Consider the following 21,599-nt stretch of genomic DNA (forward strand, 5'->3'; position numbering starts at 1 on the left):
TGGCTGAGGATGGGGTAGGTGGTGTGTTTTGTCATTTTAACATGTTGTATAGCTCTTTTGTTTTTCTTAACTAGTGGGGAGGGGGAGCTCCAAGGCTTTTGTTATGGGGTTGGCTTGATGCTGGTAGGGAATTTAATGTGTTTGAGCAGATTGCAATTATGTTAAATAGAAAGAGAAAAAAGTTAAGAGGCATTTATTGAGTATATTGTGTTTGCATTACAATTTTTCCTTGTTTTGTTCACACATCAAAATGACAAGCTGGAAGTTGTAATATTTCTGTTCAAGAATACTTTTATTTTGAGTAAAATATCCTCACTCTTAAATTTTAATTGAAATTACACGAAAATTTATTAATTTTTAAAATAGATATTCCGTTCCAAATATTTAAACAACATTAATATTAAATATGAAATATCTAAAATGTTGATTTTTTTAGTGATTTTTTTCTCTCAGGTCAATTGATGGCGTCTTTGCATTGATCGACCATTCATGGAGAGCATTAAATCGGTGCTCTTTGAGAACATCGAAGTCTCGATTGGGCTCTCCAAGAGAGCACCAAATCCAGTGCGCACCGATGCTCCCTTAGGGAGCCCCAAATTGGGCTGCCTCCAAAGGAGCACCATGCTCCCTTTATAAAAAAAAAATTAATAAAATTATATACTAATAATATTTAAAATGAATAAAAAGTAAAGTTATTTTTTTAATATTATCACGTCATTAAACTAACGAAAACACTGACGATTAACTAATGATTAAATCTATGTATCTAACGAAAGATATTTTTTTGAAGCAAAATATCTATTTCGAAAACTAATGAACATTTTTATAATTTCAATAAAAACTTTGAAGAATGAAGATATTTTACCCTTTTATTGTCTCCTCTTTGAACTCCTCCCACCATCAAATCCCCTTGTTCTAAAAATTCCATTTTTTTTTTATTTTTAATTTTAATCAATAGAAAAATACTTTCAAGAGTGGAGGTGGGTGATATGTCATGGGGCTCTTTTTTCTATTAAAAAAACTCATGACATGATTCAACATCTTCATTGAGCGAAGATTGGAGTGCTATGGCTTCAGCCTTCAACCAACATCTCTAACTTAATTAAAATGGGCAATTGGGTGGATGAGGTTGGCTTTCATTTTAAGTTTGAGTTATTTCGAATTTTAATTTTTTAGATTTAAGATTATTTCGGGTGTAGGTGATGACTTTTAGAATCAGATCAAACTGAGTTAAGATTTTATCAATTCTTTTAATTAAGGTCACATTTTAATTAATTTGTGAAATATTTTGAATCTTGATTTTTGATATCATATGTTTTCTTTTTTAAAAAAACAATCATTCATATGAAAAGATAAAAACAAGTAAATTAAAAGTTATTTTCTAATTTAGTATTACTTTATATAAAATATGGAAATACGAGAATAATATTTATCAATATTCAATTAAATTAATATTTTAAAATATTTTATAAAATTTAAGTAAATTTTGAGGCAAAAATGGGATAATGATGACTACATATGCATGGGACACATTATTTTATAAAATTTAAGTAAGTTTTGAGGCAAAAATGGGATAATGATGACTACATATGCATGGGACACATTCTTAATGGAATGTCAGATGCATTGTTTGATACGTACCAAAATGGAGCTATTACAAAACAACTTTGGGACAAATTGGAAGCAAAATACATAGCTCAAGATGCGAGTAGCAAGAAATTTTTGGTTAGTCGTTTCAATAAGTCGTTATATTATGGAGCAATTACATGAACTTGAACGCTTTCTAAATAGCTTTAAGCAATATGGTTTTAGAATGGATGAAGCTATTATGGTTTCTGCTATAATTGATAAGCTCACCTCTCATGGAAAGACACTAAGAAAACTCTAAAACATAAACAAAGAAAATGTTTCTTAAGGACCTTGGTAATCATCCTCGAATATAAGAAGATTATGATAAACAACAAGAAGTCAAACAAGATGAAAAAGAAAAAGCTTTTAATGAAAAGAATTTTGAGACTTTGAAGGTCCATGTGGTGGAATACAAATCATCAAACAAGTCGGTCTCATAGCAACAAGAGAAAACATTCTATGGGTATGAATGACAAACATCATAAGATCAAAAAGAACAAAAATGGGCCATGTTTCCATTGTAACAAACTTGGACACTTCAAGGCGAAGTGTAAGCTTTTGAAAAACAAGACACAATGTGTGAATAACAAGAAATTTGTAGCTATGGTTTCCAAGGTCAATCTTCTTTAAGATGATGGAGCATGGTGGATTGACACTAGTGCAACTAATCATGTATGTAATGACAAGAGTTTCTTCAAGACTTTGGAAGCAGTTAATGATGGAACTATGTTGTATATGGGAAATTCCTCCACTATACAAGTAAAAGGAAAAGGCACCATGGAACTTATGTTTACTTTTGGAAAATTACTTGTATTGAACAATGGCTATTATGTGCCGGAAGTTAGAAATAATCTTGGGTCAGGTGGTTTGTTGAATAAGTATGACTTCAAATTAGTATTTGAAGCAGATAAGTTCATCCTTACAAAAGGTGGATAATATTTGAGAAATGGACATTTTTGTGAAAACATGTTCTAGCTTAATATTAATAAGAATATTACTAGTTTTACTTATATTGATGCTCATTTAATGTTCATGATAGTAAAACAACTTTGTCTAATTTATGGCATAATAGGTTAAGTCATGTTCATTATAGAAGAATGCATGATATGACTAAATTAGAGTTAATACCCAATATAGATGTATATAATGTTTTGTGTGAGACATGCGTGGTTACTAAAATCACAAGAAGCTCATTTCCTAAGGTAGAAAGAAACTCCAAATTGGTTGCATTAATATATTTTGATGTTTGTGACATGCATAATAATCCATCTATTGGTGGAAAGAAATATTTCGTAACATTTATAGATGACTTATCTAGATATTGCTATGTTTACTTATTACATGCTAAAGATGAAGTAATGAAGAAATTTAGAATTTATAAAAATGAAATTGAATTGCATTGTGAATTGCTTATCAAACGTTTACGAAGTGATAAAGGAAGTGAATATTATGATCCCAAGTATTTTGAGTCCACTAGTATTATTCATGAGATTACCGCTCCATATACACTAGAACAAAATGGTGTAGCGGAGCATAAAAATTGAGTTTTTATGAAAATGGTTAATGTGTTGCTTTCTAATTCAAGTTTAGGAAAGGAATTTTGGGGCAAAACCTTGTTAATGGCTTGCCATATACTAAATAAAATCTTAAACAAAATGAGTAAAATTACTCCTTATGAGCTATGGAAAAGAAAAAAGCCAAATCTTAATTATTTAAGAGTTTGGAAATTTCAAGCCATATAAGAGTTCTAGAACCAAAGAAAAGAAAATTGGGTGAAAAAGGAATTGAATATATATTTATAGGATATGTTAAACATAGTAAAGCATATCGTTACTTTCATGGTGATAGAGCCTAATGATTCATATTCCATTAATACAGTCATAGAATCAAGAGACATATTTTTGATAAAATAAGATTCAATTCAATTTCAAGACCCAAAGAACTAGTAACAGAAAGTGATAAACTTTCAAAAAATGGTGAGGAAATTATTAATATTCGAAGAAGTAAAAGAATTAGAAAAGCAGAGACATATGGATCCGATTTTCTCATGTACTTAATAAAAGGTACAATAGAATAAACATATGAATACTTACCTTACTACTTTAATGTAGAAGCTGATGGTGATCCTCAAATTTATGAGGAGGTAATGAAGTTTCAAGATGCTTCATTTTGGAAAGAAGCAATACAAGATGAGATAGACTCGATAATAGGAAACAAAACTTGAAAGTTGGTAAACCTCCCACCAGGCTCCAAGCCAATAGGTTGTAAATGGATCTTTAAAAAGAAAATCAAAGTTATGGAATCGTAGATAAGTTTAAAACAAGGTTGATGGCAAAGGGCTTTAAACAAAAAGAAGGTATTGATTATTTTGATAAATATGCACTGGTAACAAGAATAGTTACAATTAGAGTGCTTATAACACTTGCATCTATACATAAGATGGTAATACATCAAATGGATGTTAAAACAGCATTCTTAAATGGTGAATTAGATAAAGAAGTGTATATGGAACAACATAAAGAGTTTGTCTTTCCTGGTCAAGAAAAAGAAGTGTCTATGATTGTAAAATTCTTGTATGGATTAAAACAAGCACCTAAACAATGGCATCAAAAGTTTGAGGAGGTAGTGCTAGCTAATGGCTACAAGATCAATCAATTTGATAAATATGTCTATAGCAAGTTCCATAATGGTAAAGGTGTTATTATTTATCCATATGTGGATGACATGCTAATTTGATATATTAGACTTCGACACAGAGTTGTAAGATAAAGAATTAGTGATGGCATAGTTACTATAAGTTATGTGAGGTTTTGTGAAAATTTATGTGATTCATTTACCAAAGTTCTGAAAAAAGACTTGGTAATAAAGACCTCAAGAGGGATGGGTCTTAAGCCTATCAACTAAATCTCCAATGATGGGAGCTTACTTCAATGCTTGTGGTCGATCTACAAGTCTTGAGTACTGACCATTCTACCATATGGATGATTACAAGCACTAATTTATATTTTTCATCCCAAGGTGTATAGTGTTTGGCTCCCGTAATGTGTAAGGTAAGCTTGAACAAAAATTCTTACTAGAATAACATGTGTATGTTGAATTCCATAATTACAAAAAACTTCCAATGAGGGCTTCCTGTGTGAATGGAACTATGGATGCATCCAAGAGGTAAAGGCTTGACTCTAACAACACTCATGAATAGATGCAAAACACAAGGCCATAAAACATGTTGGCAAAACTAGATACAAAGTGAGCAAGGAAGTTTGTGTGTGTTAAGTGGCAAAACTAGTCAAATGAAGAATCGATGGTTCAATGCTCAGTCAACCACTCAATTCAGACTAGAACAACCAAACTCACTAAGTGAAGGTTTAAATCTATGGGATACCTTCATTTATGCACAAGATTCTCAAAGTTGTTGGTATTTGAAAATTTTGAAAATGGTGGGAGATTGTTGGTGTATTTTCAAAATCAAAAGTTATGTCACATAGTGACTCGATCAAAACAGTAATTGGCATTTTTTATTGTGAGACCTTGATCTTTATAGACTCGTAGCTAGAAGTAGACGCAATATCATTGACTAGGGGTAATTTCGTCATTTCCTTAGTGAGCCCCTAAAAGTATGCTTTCAAGAATTATTAAGGCCTAAGTAGGCCTAAGGCATAAATGAATGATAAAAAATAAGGATAAAATGATGAAGGAAATAGAAATAATGATGATTTCTAAGGTAAGGGCAAAATTGTCATTTTTCATCTCGAGTCAAAATTTTTAAGTTTTTGTGAACTCAAATATTTCTAGACTATTTTGGACTTTGTCTTAGTGTCAAAAGAGTAAAAAGATTGCACAAAGGATTGGAGGAAGATAAAGCCAACTTGTTAAGGGTATTTTCGTAATTTAAGTGGAGTTTGGATAAGCTTTAGCTATAAATATCATTTTCCAACAGCATCTTCTCATTTTTCAGCAGCTTCTTCTTTTTCTTCCTCCCATCTCACATTTCTTTCATCTTCCATGGAAGCTTGTATTGAAACCTCCATAACTTCTCTCAAGTTAACTCCAATTTTCATGCTTTTGTGCATTTTTTCATAGAACCTTTTATGCTCTTTCACTCTCTCACTTTAAAACCCTTAAAAAGTCTTACTTCCATACTTCCTCTCACTAGCTAGGTGTTTTATAGAGAGAAAGAGGGAACTTCTATAGCTTGAAAATTTTTAAAAGAAATTCAATTACAAATCCACCAAGGTGAGTGAACTTACATTTAAAATATTTTGGAAAATGTATTGGTATTTGGATGAAGCATGTGAATGATTTTTATTTAATTTTTCCTTAAAGATTATGCATGGGAACAAGCCTTTATTAAAACATTTTATGTGGTGAGTGTGCAATATGATGAATCTTTGTGCTCCTATAGGATGTTGATATATATATGTTGTGTATCGATAGTTAATATTGTGTAATAAATATAACCGTGCATGTGCGCGATGTGGGAGATGCACATGCCTGTGATGACGGGTATGGGAATGTGGATGATGATATTGCCTGTGCGCGATGTGGGGGATGCACATAGCAGTATTAGCTGTGCACGATGTGGGGGATGCACACACACGATGACTCCAGCTATGTGCGTGATGTGGGGGTTGCACATGAGCTGGGTGAGACGGTGGTGGTATTGGTGTTTATATATGTATATATATGCAATAAAAAGTTCATGAATATAATATATGGTTGTAAGGTATGTGAAATCTTGCATGTTGAACCTTGAAAATTGCTAAGTATTTTTAAGTTGATTTTGTCATTGCAGCAGAATGGTCTTTTCTTGATATAATGAGAATTTTTTTTCTTGGTGTTTTGTTTCTCGCTGCAGCGAGATGTCTACAGGTGGTTTCACTGCAAGGAGAAACCTTCTATGGTGCTTGCTACCTTGTTTGGTTTTTACCATATTTTCCATTTATTTAACATCATAGTTGATCATGGACTTCCAACATCAAGGAATTAATTAATTAAGTTTGAAAGGAGGAGTTTTAGTGAGAAACCCTCGGCCAGTTGATGATTTAAGCCCAAATTTTGCTGCAGCTAGAATGCCTTTCCGTTGCAACGAGGATCAGTCATTTCACTTGACTTGCTTCAATGCTACTAAAGTTTTCACTCTTCAAATTCTTTATTGTGCATGGATCCCTCATCATCAAGTGATTAACCAATTAAGGGTTTAATGAGGGGTTTTAATAAGAACTAAACTAAATTGCATTGTTTTTGAAAATAAATGCATCATGATTTCCTTAAACTTTTCTTGTCGTTTGCTTGTTCGCTTCCTTTGTTCACTCACTGGATTTATACTCACTATTTTCAACTTCATGTTTTCAGATCAAGAGGTAATCGGTAACTAGGTCGAGGTGTCCTTGTAGATTCGTCTCCTTGGTCGGAATCTCGGCATTCAATAGCTGTACTTTTGCCCTGGTCTCTCCGTTGGAAGTCGAGTATCCTTTTTGTTGTGTATAGATAAACTCGATGTAAATTATTAAGATGTATGTTTTAGACAATATATGTATATTTGATTGGTAATGCCACTATGAGTTGGCAATGGTTAGCATTATTTTGAATTGGAATTATGAAATGTGACTTTAGAAACTTTTGATAGAATGATGAACAGGTCATCTAAATAGGCTTGCTTGGGCTTAGTGGGCTGTGCCCATTAGGCCCATGTGCTGATCATAGCCCAGAATTCGGATCGTGACAGTCTTGCATGCTTCAAGCTTGAGTTAACACATTCTGGAATGTTGGATGTCATGAGTTGATATCGCCTTGCCGGTGAACGCGCACGTGCCCATCTCTCAGGGCCTACTCTCATAAGGTTAAAGTGGGCTCCCGCGTGAATTTGCTTGAGCTAGTTCATACGTTTGTTGAAATCAAAAACCTTATAGCAATCTCGAGCAAAGGTGAAAATTATAGAAACGTCGTCCCGCTTGAACTTGTTTTTAAAGTTTTTCTTCAAGTGGTAACCTCATAAACCATGGTGCACTTCTTGGTATGCATTTTGGATTGCTTTCTTAGTGCATGTTTGGCCTAGCTTTTTTTCAACTTATTTACCTCTTAAAAGTAAAAGCCAAGCCAAACATTATTTTTTGAGAAGCTCTTAAAAAAAAGTAATTTTTTTTTTTAAAGAACAAAATTTTTAAAAAACGAGCTTAAAAAAAGCTCCATGAAGGAGCTTTTTCTTCTCTTCTTTTAGAAACACATTAATTTTCAAGAAATACCCATCTCTTAATTGATCTCCCTTTCTCTCCTTCCCTCTACAAATTATCATTCTTCAACATAAATCATGATTTCCTTTTCTTTACCTCTCTCTATAAAAATTAATAAAAAAATAGAAGACCTAACAACAGAATATCAAAATTTAGAATTTTTTTGTTCTTACAAAGATTAAGAGAAAAGAATCTAAAATTCAAAACTGCATTCAAATATTATTTAAAGATTTTCTCTCTGTTTCACCAAAAAAGATTTTAATATTAAATACATCATTTTCTCTTTTCTCTTCTTTTTTAGGAATTGAAGCATCATGGTCCGATTGCTTGTTAGATCAACAAAAATCTAATACTATTGCTACTATACAAGTTTGAAAATTATTCCTTTTTTTTTATTGATTTCTTCAATTTTAACATCTGAAATTATATACAAACTTGAAGCATTACATTATAACTTATTAGGTTATTGAAGATAGCATGAATACCTTTTATGGTAATTTTAACTGAAATTAAAGCTTATATAATTTATTTTGTTAAACAGTTTACCAAACAGCTTTAATTTAATTTTAAAAGTTATTATTTTTCATAAGAGCTTAATAATAGCTTTTAAGTTAAAAAAAAGCTAGGCCAAACAGGCTCTTAATGTCGAGATGCTAATAAAAAATGAACATAGTGTTTTCAGGACAACCAACAGTCTCACGCAGCTTGCTAAGAAACCACGTCCACGAGTCTTCGTCCTCAACATGGCTTATGCCAAATGCAACTGGACATATGCGCTCATTCGCATATTTGCATACAGCGACAAAAAGAACACCTTTGAACATGCCTTTCAGATGTGTCGCATCAATTGCAACCGTAAGACGCATTACATCCCTAAACCCCCGAATACAAGCCTTGTATGATCAGAAACAATATTTGAATCTTTGTGCCTTATCAGTAGCCACTGCAGTGACTATGCTGGGATTTTCTTATTCTAACATATAAAAATACGAGGGTGGTAGTTGAAATGACTCTTCTGAGGGATCGAAAACAAGCCTCTACGCATACTCCTTCGTTAGCCAGGCCTTACCATATAAGCATTCCAATCCCCATTGAACCCTCATCTCACCAATTATGTCCTTAGGTCTCAATGCGACTCCATTAGCCTGAAGCTTGTGTGACATAAGTTCACCAATTATCTTAGCACTCGCAGTTCAAAATTACCCTTGCAAACCATTGACAGTACACATGTTTACTTTATGGAACATCCGAACTTGCCAATATTCTCCTTCAGGTAACTTCATTGCACACACAACTAACTTGCATGCCTTGTTCTTACAACCAACCTTAAAACAACCTTTACATGACCTTTTTACTTTTATCTCAAGCTGCTCTTTTAGAGCCAACATGTTCAAATCTCTTTTTAACTCAGCCTTCGAGGAAAACATTTTTCCTTAGTATAAGCGATCATCGACACATGTCGACTCCTTAGTGGCAATTGTTTAAAAGGATAACCTTTCTGCATTAAGAATTATCCATGTACTAGATATCCTTGTATTTCCCCTTTCCCAATAATTGTCATCGAGCAATGTCTCAGGCAAACGAATCCCGTTCTCACCAACGATGGAGTTGTTGTATATGGGGTCATCACACTAAATATCTCCTTCATCACACTGAATATCTCCTACATCAACACCTCCAATAGGTTCTATTTCGCCTTCAACATTATTGAAAATTGGAATGTTACTATCATAAAGGCAATCATTGTGTAAACTGTCATCATGCCATTCATCAAACCCGTCATCTGAATTGTCATCAAATCTATCTTCACCGGTAGGGAACAAACCCTCATTTCCCTCATCATATGCAATATTATCCTCGAGCATCGCAGTGTCACCCTCCAACCTCGTAGTGTTGTCCTCAAGTGTCGTAGTCTCATTTGAAAATGGCATTACACTCTCTACACTTTCACCTGATCGTTACATTTGTTGGACAAAAGCAAGTAATTGGTTCAATGCACATGCTGATTGGACTTGTGTGCAGCCAACTGTTCTGTGAATGTTGTGTGTCCACCGAGCTACCTAAACTCTTGTGCATACGTCAATTGCTATTGTTGTGGGTTACGAACCGAATGTTGTGGTATATGTGAAGCACTATAAATCCCATTTTGATTGAGCTGATTACCATGTTGTACAGCTTCTTCATGTGACATAACATTTGTATGGCATTCTTTAATGGTGTCATACACATCCGGAACATTCTTTTTTTCTAGCAGAATTAATGCAACATCCTCATCGTCCTTGATAATTGGGCGTGATAGCTCTTTGGGTGTACTAATCAATGCATGTAACTGAATCTCATGAATTTTTGAGTTTACCTCAACAACATCTTCTACCAGCTTCATCAAGGCCGCAAACGACAAATCACCCTTAACCCCACGCATTTGTGACTCACGACCTTTGTAAATGCCATCCACCCATTGACCACCATGTCTTATCACAAGTCGCACAATTGGAACCCCACTGAAATTTTCGAAACAAAAAATTCGTCAGTCATTTTACACATTACATGCCGTGTTCTAAAATTTATTAGTCATGTTGTTAGACGTCATGTTCAATAAAAATGTTACATGCTATGTGCTGACATATGTTATTTTCTTATTTCAATATATTTTTTACGCACCATATGCATTAGAGATGCATGGCGTGTAACAACTCTAGGTAATGTTTTTAATCCATGTTCTAGTTTACACAAAAAGTTTCAGAAAGTAATGTGTTGTAGCAATTAACCCAATAATATACCTTGATATCATCTCTGCTCTAGGGTCTGTTTATCGACGACGATATGACCAGATGTCAAGAGATAGAGCACAACACGATGATGATGGTGCTCAATAGAGAGTTGACAAAGCTAATACAGTTCAGAGAGCTGAGAGAGCTAATTACGACGCTACTCAACAGAGAGTTGACAGAGTTGATACAGTTCAGAGAGCTGAGAGATAGAGAGAGTTGAGCGAGCTGAAATAGTTGAGCATTTATTTCTATTTTCTTTATGGCGGGAGGGAGATATCAAGAGATTAAATTGCCAAGATGTTTTTAAGGGCATTTTGGTCTACCCATGCTTGTTTTTGGGTAAAAACAGATAACTTTATATGAGTGGCTATTTTTGAAATCACCTTATGAGGAAAGTTATTTCTCACACTTTCCTCTATTATTAAAAAATATCCAACAAATCAAACATACTAAATATTTAAAAGAAGTCAGTCTTATTACATATAAAACTCATAATCCTACATTGGTAATTTCTTTTATTGGCTGCTCACAGTCACACACAAAGCTGGGAAAAGAATACCAAAGCATTTCAAGCACAAATAACCTTATTAGGATACATAAAAACGTAGTGTAATAAAAAGAAAAGATTGAAAGCACACTCTCAAGGACTCGTATGAGGTAGTTTAATCACTTCGTTTATTTGTTATCTGGAAACGAGTAATAAGCCTGAATAGCGGAGAAGAGAAGCCCAATTATGGCACCCAAAAAGCCGAGGAATGTCCATGGGCTACTAAAATGGGTGTAGTAGGCTTGAGCCATTGCGGTCGTGCAGGGATTGTTGCCGTACTTGTGGATATTGTCCGTAACATCCTTGTACATAGCCTGATCTGGCACCAAGTCCCTGCTTAATTTGTTGAAAAGATCAGCCACTTCTTCATCGCTGCCCAAGTAATTGTGGAGCATACCTGTAACTCGCATTTCCTTAACATCTTCTGCTGTGTCAATGAGAGAATCAAGGAAGTATAAGTAAGAGGTGACCGCAAAATCATTCTCAAAATCTCGACACATTTCTAAAGCTACCAAGTTCAAGAACTTGGAAGCTGTTGAGTCATCCACCAGGATGCGTGGCATCTTTAGGCTGCCCAGAAAGTTGCAATAGAAGGAAATATTATTCAGGTTGTTTGTCTCGCTGGGTCCAACACCAATCCCTGATTCTTTAAGCTCCTTGACGCTACGAAATGTCTTCCTGTGCTTTCGGAAGTCTCCGCATGACAGAAGCAAGCGACCTATCATACTACTGCTACTCTCCTCTTTCTTTCCCGTCAAGAGTTTTGTCCGCAAGCGCTCCAGAAGATGAGTGTACTCTTGCTTTTCTTCTTCGTCTGTGTGTTGGCTCTTCTTCCCATCCGGTATATTTGTTATAAGGTTGTTGCCGACGAATTCTGTGATTGATTGCTCCCACATTTGGGGTTCTTTGGTTGAGCCAATCAATATGTTGAGAACCCGGTAAGGAAGTTGGTTTTCTAGCAAGAACAAATCAAGTTGCGCAAATACCAGAAGATCTGCTTTAGTGTTCAACTTCTTAAACTTGCCTTGTAAACCGTAGTGCACAGCATACAACACCGCGCAACCGTCCACGAAGAACATCCAAGCTAGCTTCTCATCGTCGTAATCTTTTATGTCCTCCGGATTGTAACACTGCTTCAGATCCCTTATCTCTGCCATAATCTTGTTGAATAGAACTTCATCAGTTGTTTCGTTCTCGTTTGCGAAGAGAGCTGCGAGTTTACGCTTGGTGTGCTCTGCCTGCTCGAACTGCGGCTTACCATGATGCAAAGGGCCGAGTGCTACCAGCCTTGGTTCAAAATATTTCTTAAAATCTTCCTTGATACCGATCAGGACTGGTGGAACTCTTTGTATTAACGGTTTGGCTCTTTGATATGAATCGCTTTCTTGTTTTTGGGCTTCACGCAAGGCTGATTTCAATTTCGCTCTCTCGTCTGTGATGAAAGGCGAGTGCTCTATCCAAGGCATAGGAACTCTCACTTCTCCAGGGTGCCTCTCGTTTCTGCTCATTGAATCCAACCAGCTTGACGGTTTAAAGGAGGTAACTGAATGACAGTTATGGGATACTTGGAAATCTAGTACTGTACTTGGGGAGTCGCCCGAAGAAACAAGAGGACGAAAGGATGGAAGAAAAGGTGAGTCAAGTTTGACTGTTTCTGCATGGCGCGAGCTATTGGGGTACCCTAGCTGCTGAATTTATGCTTTACACTAACTAGGTGGAGATGATCTTCTTTGTACTTTATTCAGGTATCAAGTTTCGTATATATTTTATCTGCTTTTATCTTTGTGAAAGAGTGACTGTTAAGATTTCATCCACGGAAAAAAGTCTTTCATGGATATATAAAGCATTTTATCTTTCATTTTAATAAAATCGGTGAGAGAGAAATTGGTTCCTGCTCAACTCTTAGATAAATGTGTAAATGTGCAATATTTTCTGCTGACATTCTAATACTGAGTTCAGTACTGCTCCAAGCCAAGATAGCTGTTTTGTGCTTGGAATGTATGATACTTTCGTTTACTGAGATGCCAAGTTTAGTATCTCCATCATATTCTGGCCCCCTCTCTTTGTTAAAAGTTACAATTTATCCTACAACGTAATACACGATATGTAAGAAAGTGGCATGGTGACAGCTCCTAGCCAATTCACCTTTTGTTTTCGATTGGTTAAACAAGGATTATGCTGTAGCTTGATAAGCTGTTTCTTCTATAATAAGATTCTTTTGCGGCCCTTTTTTCTTCAAACCATTTCGGATACTACGTACGTGGCTTTTCAAAGAGCTGACTTCTTCAGAGTTTCTTTTTTTTCCTATTATAGATAGATTGTGCAATTTTGCTACTTGAGAATGAACCCTAAAAAACTACAGCATTACAATGTTTTGATGCTTCCTTTAATTTGGCAACAAAAATTTTTAAATGATACTTTTCCTATTTTAAAATAAAAATTTAGGGGCACATGAGGAGATTTGAAGAAATAAAAAGGAGAAAATTTTTTTTAACCTTAAAAATAATGTGTTTTTGTAAATAAGTCTCCAAATAATTTTAACTGTTTTTAGCCACGAGAATAGATTTTGGGATAAAAATGCCCTTAATGAGCCATCTTCATTTATGCGCACTCTCAAACAAGCGAAAAATGGGAAAATAAATATGCAAAGAATTTGCGAACATCTAATTTTGTGTAAAACATCCATTTTTTTTTTCACGAAGCTTGTTCAAAATAAAACAATGTTGCATGAGATGGTTTTTCAGAGATTTGGGACATGACATTCAGATAATAGGAGAAGAGTGATATTAAACCGAATGAGGAATCGGTCATGATGAATCGAAAGCTTGGAGGATGATGTGAAATCAGAAATCCCTAATACTGTGGTGAATCGAAAGGAGCAAGATGTGAATCCAAAATACGAAATGGTCGTGCTACAATAGGCCATATGTGAGACGGTTGTGGCAGGGCAAGGTTTAGAGTTTGTGAAACGGCATGTTGGGAATGTATGACACGACATGGTGGGAATGTGTGACACGGCTATGACACGACATGGTTTAGAGTTTGTGACACGACATGGTTGGAATGTGTGACACGACAGGGTTTAGAGTTTGTGACACTCCATGGTGGGAATGTGTGACACAGTTGTGACACGCCAATGTTCAGAGTTTGTGACATACCATGAAGGGAATCTATGACATGCCGGAGTTTAGAGTTGGTGACACCCCAGCGTTCAAAGTTCATGACATGCCATGGAGGGAATCTGTGATACGTTAGTGTTAAGAGTTCGTGACACACTATGGAGGGAATCTGTGACACGCCAGCGTTCAGAGTTCGTGACACGCCATGTAGGGAATCTATGACATGTCAGCGTTAAGAGTTCATGACACGCCATGGAAAGAATTTGTGACAAGCCAGCGTTCAGATTTCGTGACACACCATGAAAGAAATCTATGACACGGCAGGGTTAAGAGTTTGTCAGACTCCATGGAGATCCGTGACACGACAGGGTTTAGAGTGTGTGACACGGCATGGCAATTGATGGGTGACACGACATGGTTTGAAAAAGGAAAAAAAAGCAGGCAAATAACGAGGAAATCAATTGGACTTCAACTAAATGAATTCAATAAATGAATATTTATAGAGGAAATTGTGAGGCCATTTCATTTTAATTAAATATTTTACAAAAATTGTAAATGTCTGTGTGAAGAGGTTCATTCCTCATTCCTCATTCCCAAAGATACCAGAGTGTTCGACTTTCTTCTTTGCAAGGTTGACAACACCACAGCAATAATGTCGGTTATCAGTGAAGAGGTCAGTCAATCTAAAAATAGAATATTTAAAACTTTCTTTTGTTCATTTTTTTTTTTGGGTTTGTGTGATATGTTCGTGTTTTTTATATCTTTTTCAATTGTTATATTTAAACTGTTTTCTTTCCGGTTTTATGATCGTGCCAAAGTTTTGAACTACAATAGATATGGCCTGTAGTGGGTAAACTACTTATTGGGGTTTTTAGAGTGTCACGACATTGGTTATTTAAGGTAGTTCGTGTAACGAGTCAATAATTACACTGATTGACGTGTCACACGCCACAAGTATTTTAGGCCAGTTCGTGTAAGGACACAATAATTATAGTGATTGATATGTTAGCGTTAGCGTGTTACAACATTTTACATTATATGCATGGCGTGTTACAACATTTTACATTATATGCATGGCGTGCTACAACATTTTACGATATATGCATGGCGTGTTACAACATTTTACGATATATGCATGGCATGTTACAACATTTTAAGTTATATGCATGGCGTGTTACCACATTTTACGTTATATACATGGCGTGTTACCACATTTTACGTTATATGCATGGCATGTTACCACATTATGGGTTAACTCACTGGTGCATGTGTGCCATGTTTTACAGATGCAGTCCAGACAGTATAAGGATCTTGATAGTTTGCTTATTGTGCCGAGAGAGAAGTGGGTGTTCAATGTCGCTATTAACACCCATTGTAAGTGGTCGCAATTGCATTACATCAACAAGACCCTCCAAGAGAAAGGGGAGTACGATGCAATGAAGCATACGTGCTTCGAAATGCTGCTGGACGTATATCCACAAGGCTACTTCTCCGCTGGTCTCCTGCATAACATCATGATCCGTTGAATCACTGTGACAGATTCAATAGAGCATGAGCTATGGTTTGCCATTGGGAAAAGCAAGGCACACATATCAAAGCAAGAGTTCTGCCTTATCACCTAACTGAAGTTTGGTTGAATGTCGGATGTGTTCACACAACCATACGAGGTTGTTGCAGACGAAATTCATGCACGATACTGGAATGGGCAGCAGGGCGTTAAGCTGCAGGCCTTGCTTGATACATTCTGTGAAGGTAACTTTAAGCGACCGGGAGACGCGACCAAGATGGCACTCATTTTGTTCGTGAATAACATTTTATTTAGTCAAGACTACTGTAGACCGGTGGCGCCTTGGCTCTTATCTATCACGACCCAATTTTTGGGCCATGATCGGTGCATGGGCCCAATAGACATAGCCCATCAAGCCCAAGCAAGCCTATTTATATAACATGTTCATCATTCCATCAAAAATTGCTAAAGTCACATCTCATAATTCCAATTCAAAATAATGCTAACCATTTCCAATTCATAGTGGCATTACTAATCAAAATGTACACATATTGTCTAAAACATACATCTTAATAATTTACATCGGGTTTGTCTATACACAACAAAAGGAATACTCAACTTCCAGAGGAGAGACTCGGGCGAAAGTTCAGCTATTGAATGTCGAGATACCTACCAAGGAGACGAATCTACAAGGACACCTTGACCTAGTTACCGACTGCCACCTGATATGAAAACATGAAGTTTAAAAATAAGAGTATAAAACTCAGTGAGTGAACATAAAAAGGGAACAAGCATTCAATAGAGAGAACTTGGAAATCATGATGCACTTGTTTCAAAAACAATGCAATTGATTTAATTTCTTACTAAAAACCCCTCATTTCAAACTTTGATTAATAACCTCATAGTGTTGCAAAAACCCATGATCAATCTATGAAGTTAAATGGGTGAAAAATATGTCAAAATCAAGCAAGGTAGCAAGCATGACAGCAAGTTCCTCGCTGAAGCGAGAAACATTCTTGATTTGCATATGTTTCAGTTTTTTAAGCATATCTCCCACTACAGAAGTCTAATTGACATGATTTTTAGACCATTAGAAAGTTAAGAGGCTGGGCTACAACTTTCATGTTTACCACTTGCCCAGTTCTGACTAGAAGGTCGTCAAAATCTATATCAAAGCAAAGGTACTGCACTAAAAAATTTAGAACCACCAGAGAGTTTCTCACTGCAGCGAGATTTATTCTCGCTGCAACAAGAATCAGGCCAATGTGACCCCCCCAACTCGAGAGTTTCTCACTGCAGTCAAAAAGAATATCGCTGCAGTGAGAAACAGAGCAATTTGGGAGCAATTAACAATGCCAACATACAACACCATCACAATTAATTTCATAAACTTTCTATAACATATATATATATATATATGTATACATCATCATGCATACGTCTCGCCACTCAACTCAATGCAATATCATCATCATCTGTGCATTCCCTACTCGCACACTTCAACATCATCATGTGTACACTCCCTACTCGCACACTCTAACATCATCATGTGTGCACCCCTACTCTCACACTTCAACATCATCATGTGTGCACTTCCTACTTGCACATTTCAACATCATCACACAACATTATTCATTAATGCACAACATATATTTATATATATACATACCAACATAATATAGGAGCACATGGATTCATCCTTTTACACATTTCATATTTTCACAACATCAAAATATTTTATCAAAGGCTTGTTCCCCGGCACACATGTTTAAAGAAAGGTTGGATAAAATCATTCAAATGTTTCATTCAAATACATTTACATTTTCCAAAGCAATTTTGAAATGCAAGGTCACTCACCAGTATTTGCTGAATCTTTACTCAACTCCAACTTCGACTATTGCTCCAAATAAATATGTGAGGTCATGTTGGAACCTATCACACACCAACATCATAACCAACCCAATTTGCATAAATACAATTCTAAAAGTTATTTCTTAAATGAAGCCCCACTAGTTATTCCTAACTAGCTTCCAATTACCACTTGACTAGCTACTTATTCTCTCTACTCTAGTAACACTAGAAATAAATAAACAAACATCAACAATAAAATAACTCACAACTTCAATTACTAGCCATTATCAATAACCTTAAATCAATCCTCATTACTCACCTTGGTGGATTTGTATTTGAATTCCTTTTCAAGAATACTCAAGCTATCTTGGAAAGTCTCTCTCTTTCTCTCTCTAAAATGTCCAACTAGTGAGAGAAAGTGTTGAGGAAAGACTTTTGAGTGTTTTAAGGTGAGAGAGTGAAAGAGAAAAAAAAAGTTCTATGAAAAAGTGCTCAAAAGCATGAAAATTGAAACTAGAGAGAGAGAGTTATGGAAGCTTTAAGGGAGGCTTCCATGGAAGATGAAGAAACGTGAGATGGGAGGAAGAAGAAGAAGAAGCTGCTGGAAAAATGAGGAAGCTGCTGGAGAAATGAGATATTTATAGCCTAAGCTTATCCAAACTTCACTTAAATTATGAAAATGCCCTTAACAAGTTGGCTTTATCTTCCTCCAATCTTTTATGTAATCTTTTTACTTTTTTGATACTAAGATAAAGTCCATAATAGTCTAGAAATACTCGGCTTCACGAAAACCTAAAAATTTTGACTTGAGATAAAAAATGCCCATTTTGCCCTTATCTTGGAAATCATCATTATTTTTATTTCCTTTGTCATTTTATCCTTATTTTCATCATTCATTTATGCCTTAGGCCTACTTAGGCCTTAATATTGTTTGAAAACATACCTTTAGGGGCTCACTAAGGAAATGATGAAATTACCCCTAGTCACTAATATCGCGTCTACTTTTAGCTATGTGTCTATAAAGATCAAGGTCTCCCATTGTCGTTGGTGGAGGACATCGACGCTTGGAATGTCTTTCCATGGGGTCACTACATTTGGAGGCTGACCTTAGACTATCTTTTGAAGGGGTTCGAAGTGCCTTCCTCGAATGTGCAGAAGGATCGTTTACGATACAACATTTACAAATTCGTGTGGGTGATACAGGTACTGTCACGTAACGTTTTTCATTTTCCTTTTGACATAATAATTTATGGTTGCAATCGTTTATCATTTACAGTCTGATAATGGTTACATTTGACTTGCAGTTCTAGGCAATGGAGGCAATTTTGGTCTTGCAAAAGATAGTTGCTCCCTCTACTTCGAAGGGCGTCTACCCACACATGTGCAAATGGTAATGCAACCAGAAGCCAAAAAACTTCTACAAGGCAGTTGAGATGTTGGAGTCATCTCTGCAGATGAGTGAACAGCTACTAATTTCTGCTGTGAATTTGTATAATAATTTTTTGTAAAATTTAATCACAATCCTTATTTTGCAGTTGTGGGTAGTGAAGACCTTAGAGCCCACCTCAAATGAGGCCAGCTAGGATTATTTTGTGGACATTGATGTCTCGTTATCTGAGGGCCACCAATACGTGCCAATAGGGCACATGGAGGATCGGGCAGACTAGGGCTTAAGTGCGAGGGAAAAGAAGAGAAACTTAAAGCACAAAAGAGCCACTGGTTTCGTGAAGTGGAAAAGCACTGCCGCTGCTGTCGTCAATGAGATGTCGATCCCCGAGTTGATGGAGGAAGGTGACGACCATGGCAATGGCAGTGAAGAACCGGTAAGGATAGTTCTAAAGGTTTATGTTCAACAATTCCATATGTGATTATCGAATAACATATCTATGTTTGTAGTTGGACCATGCGATGATAGCTCCACAACCATCGATAAGTCCTCCTCAAACTCACAATGCTAACGAGGAGCCAGTAAGGATGGTTATAACAGTTTGTGTTCAACAATTCCATATGTGATTATCGAATAACATATCTGTATTTGCAATTGGACCATGCGACGACAGCTCCTCAACCACTGAGAAGTCCTCTTCAGAGCATAGTGCTAACGACCCGTCGGTAAGATCTGTTCTAACAGTTTATGTTCAACATTTCCACATATGTTTATCGAGTAACACATTAATTTCTGTTATTGTAGTTGAGGGAGGCGACCACAGCTCCTTAACCACCAATCGATCCTACTCAACCATAAAGTGGTAATGAGCTGCCGGTAAGGATATTAAAGTTCTAATGGGTAATGTTTAACAATTTCATATATTATTATTGAATAATACAGTAATATATGTTATTGCTATTAACCCATTCGACAAGAGTCAACGATGAAGTAGTCACGAAGCGTCAACTACGACGGATCATGCACCGGTATAAAAAAGAAATGTCGGAGCTAAAGGCTTCAATTCAGTCTTTGACTCTGGCAATGCAAACGTTTCAGGACTGTGTCATTGCTCGAATTCTAGACGGCCTGAAATCACAGGTACGTTATTCTATCTTTGCTCATATATTGGTAGTTTACGTTTAGTAGGTGTAGTTCTATTTTTTATTCTTGGTTTATGGTTTGTGGTATTATATAAGCTAACAGATTTTCCCATTTGTCTCGTTCTATAGGGCGGTCCTTCATCTCATGGTGCTAGTGAGGACCACGATGATGCTGATGATGGGCACCACGATAAACCTGGTGTGCACATTCACGATGACGTTGCTAGTGCTGACAGAAACCCTATTCTTGAGGCCGATTCGGTTATTGATGCATCTGCGGGAGGGGAGGGGGACCTTCACTCAGTCATTGGTGAAGAAGAGCATCTTCCTTAGGCTGATGCATTAGTGGAGGCAGCAGCACGAGGGGACCATCTTCCTCAGAGCACTCCCGAAGCCAACGGCTCACGGATGTCATCACCAAAGTCATCTGATGTCCATCATTGTGCAGCAGAAATTTCAGACCCAACTGAGTCGGCACGGGTGAAAATGGCTAGCAAATACAAGGCAAGCCCATACGTTGACCCCTTAGTGAGCTGTCTGGATGTAAAGAGCACAACGGTTGAAGCGTACGAAGCTTTCAAGAAAAATGAATGCACAAGGTAAGCTCATAAATAACATTGCAAATATTATTTTTTAATGAAACATTAACCCACCAAAGCTTTTCAAACTCATTCTGTTACATATGCAGGCGTAACGTCGGGATCTTAAGGGATCAAGGGGTTGACTTTTTCACAACATTATAGGATCCCAAAGAAGAAATGACTAGTGAACGTATAGACACATGCCTTAGCGTACTTTGTAAGCGGATGACAAGGCCGAAGTCGAAGTTGTACACTACCCGTGCATGCGTGGTTGACACGATACTTTTCGTAAGTATATTTGAAAATTTGTCAATTCTGAAAATTCTAAGTTTTTTTATTGCATTAAGTGTAAGCTAATGTATACATGCTTCACAAGACACCATCCATATGCTACACACCTCATTTCCAACTGAAGATGCCCAGTCGACTATGGAAATTCCAAATGAGTTGCGGGCGTACGTGGATGGTGAAAAGCTGACATACGACAAAAAATGGGAAGATGTCGATTTCATCATCGCACCTTGCAATGTCGATGAGCATTGGGTGGCAGCGAAGATTGACTTGGTGAGGTGGACGATCAAGGTGGTGGACTCCGCAATAATTTCGGATGCTAAGGATAACGGAGTGCGAACGGCTCAGATGACACCCCTTACGACAATTATGCCAATCATCTACCACCAAGCCGGTTATTTTAACAAAATACGTCGAAAGACACGGGATTTGACGCTGATGCCATTGGAAATTCATTTGCCAAAAGCTAAAGTGCATCGGCAGAATGATAGTGTCAATTGCGGTATGTTCATGATAGGGTACATTGACGATATTTTGCAATCAG

General features: G+C 36.4%; 1 protein-coding gene across 1 annotated transcript; it reads right to left on the bottom strand.

The window, feature by feature from the left end:
- Window positions 11,114–12,862, bottom strand: LOC18598794 (UPF0481 protein At3g47200). The gene has a single exon (XM_007028480.2). The coding sequence runs from the start codon at window positions 12,683–12,685 to the stop codon at window positions 11,306–11,308; it is 1,380 nt and encodes a 459-aa protein (XP_007028542.2). The 5' UTR covers window positions 12,686–12,862; the 3' UTR covers window positions 11,114–11,305.

Source organism: Theobroma cacao, chromosome 5 (genome assembly GCF_000208745.1).
Source record: "Theobroma cacao cultivar B97-61/B2 chromosome 5, Criollo_cocoa_genome_V2, whole genome shotgun sequence".
Taxonomy (NCBI): domain Eukaryota; kingdom Viridiplantae; phylum Streptophyta; class Magnoliopsida; order Malvales; family Malvaceae; genus Theobroma; species Theobroma cacao.